General features: G+C 47.2%; 1 protein-coding gene across 2 annotated transcripts in view; it reads right to left on the minus strand.

Moving 5' to 3' along the window:
* The window catches only part of LOC136620986 (protein unc-93 homolog A-like), a 66,500-nt gene that overhangs the window by 3,058 nt on the left and 51,036 nt on the right, over positions 1-12,406 (minus strand). For both annotated transcript variants that reach the window (XM_066596137.1, XM_066596136.1), the window contains exon 7: positions 11,986-12,117. In XM_066596137.1, the coding sequence (XP_066452234.1) occupies positions 11,986-12,117 (132 nt within the window). The remainder of the gene's footprint in view (positions 1-11,985; positions 12,118-12,406) is intronic.

Raw genomic sequence — 12,406 nt, forward strand, 5'->3', positions numbered from 1 at the left:
TTGTATCTAAATCGCTGCATTGTTATTTTTATTAACAGAGCTGTATAAGAGCTCAGTATAAGAGCTCAGTCAGAAGGGCACATCGGTGCCTGTGTTCCTGCACTATAAGATGGCCATACTGCAGGTGCGAATGACTCTCTGCACCCCCAGAAAAAAGAACATGTGATCGGCACCTGCAGTACGGCCGTTTTCTTTGTGCAGGAACACAGGCGCCAATGCGTCCGTGTGACTGGGCCCTAAGGACTTATTTTTGTGGAATAACTTGCAGTTTATATTAATACCATTTTGGGCTACAGATAACTTTTTGATCGCTTTTTATTCCCTTTATGGAAGGTATGACTGGCAAAAAACAGCATAAATGATCTTTTACTGCAAGTCAATATGTTTACAGCAGTACCAAATTTATATACGTTTTTACATTTTTGTAACTGCTTTTACACAAAAAACACTGTTTTTAAAGAAAAAAAAATAGAAGTTCGATTCCAAGATCCATAACCTTTTTATTTTTCCAATAAAAAAAGGCCATATCAAGTCTTTGTTCTTTTGTGGGAAGAGTTGTAGTGTTCATTGCTACCTTTTTAGGGTACATATGACTTTTCAACAGTTCCTTATTGCATGTTTTGTGAGGCAGGTGGATGAAAAAATAGCAATTTAAATTATTTTTTTTTTACATCGCTCATGTAGAATAAATAACTAAATATTTTGATTATTTGGGTTATCATGAGCGTGGAGATACATTTTTATTCTGTGTATTTTTTATTTTGAAAGCGTTTTGTGGAAGAATTTTTTTTAAATTTAACACTTTTTTACTCAGCTTCATTGAACTTTTTTAACATTATTTTTTAGTCCCTCAAGAGATTTGAAGATGCGATTGTTCATTCACTAGCATAGTACACTTCATTACGCCTGTAATATAATGTACTATGCATATACCATTAACCTATCAGACTCTATTGAAGGCAGTCTCTGATAGGCTGAACGACATAGCAGACATGGAGGCCTTTATTAGGCCTCCTGCTGCTATGGAAACCCATCGGCACCTGTGCTGACTTAAACCTGCACCACCGTAAAAAGGCAATTGTGCAGGTTTAAGGCTCCTTAGTGACCACCATAAAAAATTGCTTTGAAATTAAACAGTATAAACAGAAATGTTTAATACAGTCACTAAATAGGTTTGAAACATTGTAAATTGTTATTTTAACATTGATGGCCTATGGTCCGACCTTCAGGACCTCTCTGATCAGCAAAAATGACCCACAAAATACAGTTGAACCCCTTACATGCTGCAGTCAATGCTGAAAACAGCATCTAAGTGGATTAATTAGGAGGGAGAGGGTTCCCTCTGTGAACTCCATCAGCCATTCTGTGATCAATTGGGAGGTGCCAGTTGGTTGCTATGGCTTCTAAGGGTCTAACAATGCTTCGTAGGACTGCTCTGTCTAAATGAGCGTTAGGCCATGCCACAGAAAGGGCTAATAGGCTGTCTGTTATGTGTAGAGCAACACACATGATACACTGATAAATACCAGCCCTTCTTAATAGAGGGTTCTGGTCATCTATCAATTATCCCTTTCCCACTCAGTACTTGGTGTTTGGTGTAAGTTGCATGCATGAGGTTCTGTGTGCAGTTCCCTTTATGTGGCAGCCACCTGGTGTAAGCAGTGACTTGCTCATTGCCTGTTTACAATTATTCAGGCATTAGGTGAGAACAATGTCTTGGTCTGTACCTGTATACATAGTTTATCATTTCTTGTAGGGAAATTGGTCTAGTCCACATTTCCCTTAGCTCCTTCCCGCTCCTGGACGTACCTGGTACGTCATGGCAGCCTGGTACTTCCCGCAACATGACGTACCTGGTACGTCCTGGAGATAGCACGGGATCACATGTGATCCCGCGCTATCCCGCAGCGGGAGCCGGCTGTCAGTCACAGCCGGCGTCCCGCTCCAACAGCGGGGGGGCATCGGAGATGCGCCCGCCGCTGTTAACCCCTTCCCTGCCGCGATCTAAGTAGATCGCGGCAGGGAAAGAGTTCACAGAGGGATCGCGATCCCTGTGTGTCTCCGGCCGGAACTCGCGATGTTATCGCGAGAGCCCGGCCTGTCACCATGGCAACAGGACGCCAGACACTGGCGTCCTGTATTGCCTGTGCCTATAATCGCTGTACAAGCGATAAGGCATGGCAGAGCAGTAGCTCTGCCATGCCTTATGACAGCGATCATAGGCACAGTGATGTAAGTCCCTCAGAGGGACTCAAATAGTATTAAAAAAAAGAAAAGAAAAGTGTAAAAAAAAGAAAAATGTAAAAAAAAAAATGTAAAAAACCCCTTTTTTATGCTTTTTCTAATATTAGCATAAAAAAAGGGAAAAAAAACTAAAACCCCACATATTGGGTATTGACGCGTCCGTAACGACGTGTACAAAAAGTTGAACATGCTTTTTATTTTGTACGACAAAAAGCGTAAAAAAAAACGCTAAAAAACAGAGGCAAAATGCTAATTTTTAGCATTTTGCCTCACAAAAAATGCAATAAAAGTGATCAAAAAAGCCGTACATTTCCGAAAATGGTACCAATAAAAACTACAGCTCGTCTCGCAAAAAATAAGCCCTCATAGAGCTCCGTACATAGAAAAATAAAAAAGTTACAGGACTTTGAATGCAGCTATAGAGAAAAAAAAAAGATTTCCAAAAAAAGGGGGTTTTATTGCAAAAAAGTGTAAAAACCTAAAAAAAATATAACAATTTTGGTATCGTTGTTACCGTACCGACCCGCAGAAAAATTTTAGTGTGTCATTTATGCTGCATGATTAACGCTGTAAAAAAAAAAAAAATCTATGGCAGAATTGATGCGTTTTCTCTCCCTGTTATCATTAAAAAAAAAAAAAAATTTACGATATTGTCTATATACCCAAAAGTGGCACCGATAAAAACTACAGATCGCCACGCAAAAAACAAGCCCTTACACGGCCGCGTCCACGGAAAAATAAAAAAGTTATGGCTTTTGAAAAATGGAGATGGAAAAATACCAAAAAATCGCTTGGTCCTCAACGCCAAAATAGGCCATGTCATTAAGGGGTTAGAGTTGTCATTCTGATTCAGTTCAGCAGCTGGTATATTATTTGTATATTTGAGTTGCTTCTGTCATCACCACTGCTGCCTGTAGTTGTTACCACCTGTTCTTAGCTATTCCCTGTTTCCATATAGAGAAAGTGCAGGTGACCCCTAGGTTCCAGTGTAGGTCTGTTCCTATCGAGACAATTACCAAACTGTAGGCATGTTTTTTTCTATCTTCTAGCTGTTAGGGCTATATTTCTCCTCCCCCCCCCCCCCCTTCATTATATTTGGGTAGAGTTTTTGGTGTTTTACCTGGGACTTACAGGTGATTATTTGGCTGTGTGAACATTGCCTTGTCTCCTTGCTAAGAGTGGTGTGTAAACGCTCAGCACGGATGCAACACATTGAATAACACAATGCACATTGACATGTGCCAATCTTCTGTATTAGGCGTAATGTTATTCAATGGAGGTTGCTGATGGACAGGCCAAGGGTCTGGTTATGTGTCCATCCATCAATAATCATGTTTAGGATGACAATACTGTGCAAGCAATATAGAGGAAAGGAGTCTGAGCTTCTCGCATAGGCATCAGCACTGCACTAAAGGAATGAGGTTATTAGTAAGTGGCCCATTACATGGTTTTCAACCTATCTTTAACACATTTGCAATCGCCATATGGCTATATACATTCTCACTGTTTTTGTGCCATGCAGTTAGGAGGTATATAGATGTTGGTATATGCTGTAATCAGTGCCACTTCTCATAACTCTGTAGTTATATAGAGAGGGCTCAGAAGGCAAGGTATTGGCGATCTTTGACAATTTTAATCCATTAGCAACAGCCACAATCAATATTTTATTTTTTTAAGTAGTACTTAAAAAATGGCTATATAAATTTGGAGTCGTCATAATGATACTTGACCTACAAATAAAGATAACATGGCATTTTTATTGCAACCATAAAAATAAAATTCCGCAAAAATGACACTTGAGGTTTTTTTTTTCATTTTACCACACTTGGAAAATGTTAAAAGTTTTCCAATGCATTATATGGTACATTAAATGGTATAAGTGAAAAATACAACTTGTCCCACAAGCCCTTATGCAAAAAAATAAAACAAGTTATAAATTCTTGAAAGTTGGGAGGGAAAAGCAAAAAAGGCTTTGGTTTAATAAATCAAACAAATCAAAGCCCCATGTTCTTGAGAAAAAAAAAGAAAGTAATAATAGTTATGATATGCTAAGCCATTTCAAATATATAATCATTTACATAGTGGCATACCAGAACTACAAAATCTGACCTGGACACAGAAGTATCAATGTCCCTTGGTCATGAAATGGTTAATATTATATAATCGAAAACTGTTATAAGTCATAACGCAATGAACCTCTATACATAATTGGGAGGCCATTAAGCCATTGATAACTGGGACCCACTCATATGCTCCTTTGCTCATTGCCTCAGAATGATAAGCTAAAAATAATTTACTCTGCCCCTGAAAACATGGTTAAACAGTAGAGATGAGCGAACGTACTCGTCCGAGCTTGATATTCATGCGAATATTACGGTGTTCGGGATGCTCGTTACTCGTAACGAGTACCACGCGGTGTTCTGGTTACTTTCAGTTTCCTCTCTGAGACGTTAGCGCTCTTTTCTGGCCAATTGAAAGACAGGGAAGGCATTACAACTTCCCCCTGTGACGTTCAAGCCCTATACCACCCCCCTGCTGTGAGTGGCTGGGGCGATCAGATGTCACCCGAGTATAAAAGTCGGCCCCTCCCGCGGCTCGGCTCAGATGCCGTGTGAGTTAGTGAGGGAAAGTGCTGTTCTATTGGAGTTGCTGTAGGGAGAGTGTTTGTAGTGAGTGTAGGCTTCAAGAACCCCAACGGTCCTTCTTAGGGCCACATCTACGTGTGTGCAGGCTGCTTCAGTTAGCAGTGGAAATTTATTTTTTTTTCTCAAAATCGGCAGTGCAGAGCATTGCACCCGGTATTAGGGACAGAAGTGGTGCTTAGGCAGGGAGAGTGTTAGGAGTGAGTGTAGCCTTCAAGAACCTCAACGGTCCTTTCTAGGGCCAAATTTAACCGTGTGCAGTACTGTGCTGGCTGCTGTTAGTAGTGTTGCATATTTTTTTTTTTCAAAAAATAGTCTGTGCAGAGCATTGCACCCTCCATTGATACTACAGGGACAGAATTGTGTAGGCAGGGCCACAACACAGTTATTGTTCATTGAATATCCGCAGTGGGGCCCTCCCTTTGCAAAAAAGCAAGGAAAAAATTATATTTGGCCTGCCTGTGTCAGTCCTAAGGTCTCCGTGTACGTGTGTGCTGCGTGGAGAACGTACAAAAATCAAACGCAACCAGCTACGGTTTCCTGCAGGCTTGCGCCATTGTCTTTCCTGACTGGCAAATACCTGCTCTGCCAGAGTTAATAACTCTGCTACACTAAAGTTGTGTGACACTTTTTCAGGGCCACACCACAGTTATTAATTAAACGTATTGTTCATTGAATATCCGCAGTGGGGTCTTCCCTTTGCTAAAAAGGAAAAAAATTATATTTGGCCTGCCTGTGTCAGTCCTAAGGTCTCCATGTACGTGTGTGCTGCGTGGAGAACGTACAAAAATCAAATGCAACCAGCTACGGTTTACTGCAGGCTTGCGCCATTGTCTTTCCTGACTGGCAAATACCTGCTCTGCCAGAGTTAATAACTCTGCTACACTAAAGTTGTGTGACACTTTTTCAGGGCCACACCACAGTTATTAATTAAACGTATTGTTCATTGAATATCCGCAGTGGGGCCTTCCCTTTGCAAAAAAGCGAAAAAATTATATTTGGCCTGCAGGCTTGCGCCAATTTATTTCCTGCCTGGGAAATCAAATCACTGGTAATACAGCATGCTGAGGGGTAGGGGTAGGCCTAGAGGACGTGGACGCGGCCGAGGACGCGGAGGGCCAAGTGAGGGTGTGGGCACAGGCCGAGCTCCTGATCCAGGTGTGTCGCAGCCGACTGCTGCGCGATTAGGAGAGAGGCACGTTTCTGGCGTCCCCACATTCATCGCCCAATTAATGGGTCCACGCGGGAGACCTTTATTAGAAAATGAGCAGTGTGAGCAGGTCCTGTCCTGGATGGCAGAAATTGCTTCGAGCAAGCTATCATCCACCCAGAGTTCTGCGCCGTCCACTGCTGCAAATCCGAATCCTCTGTCTGCTGCTCCTCCTTCCTCCCAGCCTCCTCACTCCACTACAATGACACATGCTCAGGAGCGGGAACACTCCCAGGAACTTTTCTCGGGCCCCTGCTCAGATTGGGCAGCAGTGGTTCCTCTACCACCAGAGGAGTTTATCGTCACTGATGCCCAACCATTGGAAAGTTCCCGGGGTCCGGGGGATGAGGCTGGGGACTTCCGGTAACTGTCTCAAGACCTTTCAGTGGGTGAGGAGGACGATGACGATGAGACACAGTTGTCTTGCAGTGAGGTAGTAGTAAGGGCAGTAAGTCCGAGGGAGCAGCGCACAGAGGATTTGGAGGAAGAGCAGCAGGACGATGAGGTGACTGACCCCACCTGGTGTGCAACGCCTACACAGGACAGGTCTTCAGAGGGGGAGGCACGGGCAGCAGCAGGGCAGGTTGCAAGAGGCAGTGCGGTGGCCAGGGGTAGAGGCAGGGCCAGACCGAATAATCCACCAAGTGTTTCCCAAAGCGCCCCCTCGCGCCATGCCACCCTGCAGAGGCCGAGGTGCTCTAACGTCTGGCAGTTTTTCACAGAGACGCCTGACGACCGACGAACAGTGGTGTGCAACCATTGTCGCTCCAAGATCAGCCGGGGAGCCACCACCAACAGCCTGACCACCACCAGCATGCGCAGACATATGATGGCCAAGCACCCCACAAGGTGGGACGAAGGCCGTTCACCGCCTCCGGTTTGCACCGCTGCCTCTCCCCCTGTGCCCCAACCTGCCACTGAGATACAACCCCCCTCTCAGGACACAGGCACGACCGTCTCATGGCCTGCACCCACACCCTCACCTCTGCTGTCCTCGGCCCAATCCAGCAATGTCTCGCACCGCACCGTCCAGCCGTCGCTAGCGCAACTGTTGGAGCGCAAGCGCAAGTACGCCGCCACGCACCCGCACGCTCAATCGTTAACCGTCCACATAGCCAAATTTATCAGCCTTGAGATGCTGCCGTATAGGGTTGTGGAAACGGAGTCCTTCAAAGCTATGATGGCGGCGGCGGCCCCGCGCTACTCAGTTCCCAGTCGCCACTACTTTTCCCGATGTGCCGTCCCAGCCCTGCATGACCACGTCTCCCGCAACATTGTACGCGCCCTCACCAATGCGGTTAGTGGCAAGGTCCACTTAACTACGGACACGTGGACAAGCACAGGCGGGCAGGGCCACTACATCTCCCTGACGGCACATTGGGTGAATTTAGTGGAGGCTGGGACAGAGTCAGAGCCTGGGACCGCTCACGTCCTACCCACCCCCAGAATTGCGGGCCCCAGCTCGGTGGTGGTATGTTCGGCGGTGTATGCTTCTTCCACTAAAGCACCCTCCTCCTCCTCCTCCTCCTCAACCTCTGTCTCGCAATCTAGATGTGTCAGCAGCAGCAGGACGTCGCCAGCAGTCGGTGTCGCGCGGCGTGGCAGCACAGCGGTGGGCAAGCGTCAGCAGGCCGTGCTGAAACTACTCAGCTTAGGAGATAGGAGGCACACGGCCCACGAACTGCTGCAGGGTCTGACAGAGCAGACCGACCGTTGGCTTGTGCCGCTGAGCCTCCAACCGGGCATGGTCGTGTGTGACAACGGCCGTAACCTGGTGGCGGCTCGGCAGCTCGGCAGCCTCACGCACGTGCCATGCCTGGCCCACGTCTTTAATTTGGTGGTTCAGCGCTTTCTGAAAAGATACCCACGCTTGTCAGACCTGCTCGTAAAGGTGCGCCGGCTCTGCGCACATTTCCGCAAGTCCCACACGGACGCTGCCACCCTGCGCACCCTGCAACATCGCTTTACTCTGCCAGTGCACCGACTGCTGTGCGATGTGCCCACACGGTGGAACTCTACGCTCCACATGTTAGCTAGGCTCTATGAGCAGCGTAGAGCTATAGTGGAATACCAACTCCAACATGGGCGGCGCAGTGGGAGTCAGCCTCCTCAATTCTTTTCAGAAGAGTGGGCCTGGTTGGCAGACATCTGCCAGGTCCTTCGAAACTTTGAGCAGTCTACCCAGGTGGTGAGCGGCGATGCTGCAATCATTAGCGTCACCATTCCTCTGCTATGCATCTTGAGAACTTCCCTGCAAACCATAAAGGCAGCCGCTTTGCGCTCGGAAACCGAGCCGGGGGAAGACAGTATGTCGCTGGATAGTCAGAGCACCCTCCTGTATATATCTCAGCGCGTTCAGGAGGAGGAGGAGCATGAGGAGGATGAGGAGGAGGGGGAAGAGACAGCTTGGCCCACTGCTGACCGTACCCATGCTGCTTGCCTGTCATCATTTCAGCGTGTATGGCCTGAGGAGGAGGAGGAGGAGGAGGAGGATCCTGAAAGTGATCTTCCTAGTGCGGACAGCCATGTGTTGCGTACAGGTACCCTGGCACACATGGCTGACTTCATGTTAGGATGCCTTTCTCGTGACCCTCGCATTCAACGCATTCTGGCCACTACGGATTACTGGGTGTACACACTGCTCGACCCACGCTATAAGGAGAACCTTCCCACTCTCATTCCCGAAGAGGAAAGGGGTTCAAGAGTGTTGCTATACCACAGGACCCTGGCGGACAAGCTGATGGTAAAATTCCCATCCGACAGTGGCAGAAGGCGCAGTTCTGAGGGCCAGGTAGCAGGGGAGGTGCGTAGATCGAGCAGCATGTACAGCCCAGGCAGTGCAACAGTCTTTAAGGGCCTGGACAGCTTTATGGCTCCCCAGCAAGACTGTGTCACCGCTCCCCAGTCAAGGCTGAGTCGGCGGGAGCACTGTAAAAGGATGGTGAGGGAGTACGTAGCCGATCACACGACCATCCTCGGTGACGCCTCTGCCCCCTACAACTACTGGGTGTCGAAGCTGGACACGTGGCCTGAACTAGCGCTGTATGCCCTGGAGGTGCTTGCTTGTCCTGCGGCTAGCGTCTTGTCGGAGAGGGTGTTTAGTGCGGCTGGGGGAATCATCACAGATAAGCGTACCCGCCTGTCAACCGACAGTGCCGACAGGCTAACACTCATCAAGATGAACAAAGCCTGGATTTCCCCAGACTTCTCTTCTCCACCAGCGGACAGCAGCGATACGTAAGCAATACGTAGGCTGCACCCGCGGATGGAAGCTACGTTCTCTCTCACCATCCAAAACGGGGACATTTCTGCTTCATCAATCTGTGTCTAATATTCCTCCTCCTGCTCCTCCTCCTGAAACCTCACGTAATCACGCTGAACGGGCAATTTTTCTTAGGGCCACAAGGCTCACTCATCTAATTTTTTGAAAGAATTTTTATATGTTTCAATGCTCTTAAAAGCGTTGAAACTTTAACTTGAACCAATTTTTCGTTAAACTGGGCTGCCTCCAGGCCTAGTTACCACTTAAGCCACATTAACCAAAGCGATTAATGGGTTTCACCTGCCATCTTGGTTGGGCATGGCCAATTTTTACTGAGGTACATTAGTACTGTTGGTTCACCAATTTTTTGGGGCCCTCACCTACAGTGTAATCATAGCAATTTGTATGTTCTTCGCCTGCACTCATGGTACAGAAGTGTGTGTGGGGTTGGCCTACACTTTAGCTACATAAATGTAACTTGGGCCTTGGCTATACTGCAGCTACTGAAATGGAACTAAGACTGCGCTCCCACTATACTGCTGCTTCAGAATTGTTACTGGGGCCTGTCTTGAGTGCTACTATTGCTGACATGGAACGAAGACTGCGCTCCCGCTATACTGCTGCTTTGGAATTGTTACTGGGGCCTGTCTTGAGTGCTACTATTGCTGACATGGAACGAAGACTGCGCTCCCGCTATACTGCTGCTTCGGAATTGTTACTGGGGCCTGTCTTGAGTGCTACTATTGCTGACATGGAACGAAGACTGCGCTCCCGCTATACTGCTGTTTCGGAATTGTTACTGGGGCCTGTCTTGAGTGCTACTATTGCTGACATGGAACGAAGACTGCGCTCCCGTTATACTGCTGCTTCGGAATTGTTACTGGGGCCTGTCTTGAGTGCTACTATTGCTGACATGGAACGAAGACTGCGCTCCCGCTATAATGCTGCTAGTGATATGTTAGTGGGGCCTGTCCTAATGCTACGGCTGAAATGTTACGAATTATGGGCTCTGCCTATACCGCTGCTAATGGTATGTCTCTGGGGTGTGGAAACAGAGGCTTCCCAAAGACATGATGGCGGCGAGGCCATTTCCCACCAACGCGGTTACTGTTAAGGTGCATATAACCACGGACACGTGGAGAGGACACGTAGTGCCTCAAAAACATCCCCCCGCCACGGCCCACTTAATCCTGGCCACATTCCGAAAACCAACAAAATAAAACCGCGCTACTAGGTCCGCAGTCACCACCACATTACCACCAACGCGGTTACTGTTAAGGTACATATAACCACGGACACGTGGAGAGGACACGTAGTGCCTCAAAAACATCCCCCTCCTCCTCCAACAGGGAAAACATTCTTGGCAAATGCCTTTGCATTGGTTCGTCTGGTGGCAGTCCAAGAATTTCACCTTTACCGACACTACAAGAGAGCCCCCCCCCCCACCATCCCCCTGCCACGGCCCACTTAATCCTGGCCACATTCCGAAAACCAACAAAATAAAACCGCGCTACTAGGTCCGCAGTCACCACCACATTACCACCAACGCGGTTACTGTTAAGGTGCATATAACCACGGACACGTGGAGAGGACACGTAGTGCCTCAAAAACATCCCCCCGCCACGGCCCACTTAATCCTGGCCACATTCCGAAAACCAACAAAATAAAACCGCGCTACTAGGTCCGCAGTCACCACCACATTACCACCAACGCGGTTACTGTTAAGGTACATATTACCAGTCTGACTGGGGCATGCAGACACCTTGACAGAATGAATAGTGTGTGGCACATAGGTTCCCCATTGCTATGCCCACGTGTGCAGCTCCTGATGGCGGTGGCACAGGATTCTATTTCTCATTGCTTCTGTACAGCATTGTGGGCTATCGCCCCGCCCCTTTTAAAGAGGGTCGCTGCCTAGCCGTGCCAACCCCTCTGCAGTGTGTGCCTGCGGTTCCTCCTCATGGCAGACGCACTTCTAAATAGACATGAGGGTGGTGTGGCATGAGGGCAGCTGAAGGCTGCGCAGGGACACTTTGGTGTGCGCTGTGGGGGGGAGGCGGGGCGGTTGGTCAGCATGTAACCCAGGAGAAGTGGCAGCGGAGTGTCATCCAGGCAGTGATTGTGCTTTGTTGTAGCTAGTGTGGTGCTTAGCAAAGGTATGCCATGCTAATAAGGGCTTTTCAGAAGTAAAAGTTTTTGGGAGGGGGGGGGGCCACTCTTGCCGCTATTGTGGCTTAATAGTGGGACCTGTGAACTTGAGATGCAGCCCAACATGTAGCCCCTCGCCTGCCCTATCCGTTGCTGTGTCGTTCCCATCACTTTCTTGAATTGCCCAGATTTTCACACATGAAAACCTTAGCGAGCATCGGCGAAATACAAAAATGCTCGGTTCGCCCATTGACTTCAATGGGGTTCGTTATTCGAAACGAACCCTCGAGCAGCGCGAAAAGTTCGTTCCGAGTAACGAGCACCCGAGCATTTTGGTGCTCGCTCATCTCTATTAAACAGCACTTCAATGCATTTTGGGTGCATTTAAGTCTCATTTCAAAATAATTTACATGCAACCAATCAGATAAGCCATAGCAATGCATTTTAAAATGTATTAAAGCCATATTTAAAGTACCAACCATTTAGAAGAGTTTGACAGATGGCATCAGAAACACTCCACAAAGCAGGAAAAATGAAAAATATGGCTAACTGGTTTGGATTTGGACTCCATAGCAGCAAGGCAATTATACAGGAAATACTTATAGCAGCAGCTAGAAAATAAAAAAAAAAGAATGTTCAAAGCAAGACTGTAATTTGGCTAGATTGAAACTCTGACTAGTTGGTAGTATTTAATTGTTGCTTTATCATCAAATTCATTACCCAAGGAGCCCAAGTAATGAAGCATTGGATTATGAACACTTGTGGCAAAATCAATACTGGTGTTATTTGAGGCTAAAAAGGTTTGTAGCTCTTTGATGTTCCCCTGGGATGTTGTGAATTATTTTTAAAGAGGTTTTTCCACAAAAAAAGAGACACAGGATAGGTGATAAATGTATGATC

The sequence above is a fragment of the Eleutherodactylus coqui genome, chromosome 3 (genome assembly GCF_035609145.1).
Source record: "Eleutherodactylus coqui strain aEleCoq1 chromosome 3, aEleCoq1.hap1, whole genome shotgun sequence".
Taxonomy (NCBI): domain Eukaryota; kingdom Metazoa; phylum Chordata; class Amphibia; order Anura; family Eleutherodactylidae; genus Eleutherodactylus; species Eleutherodactylus coqui.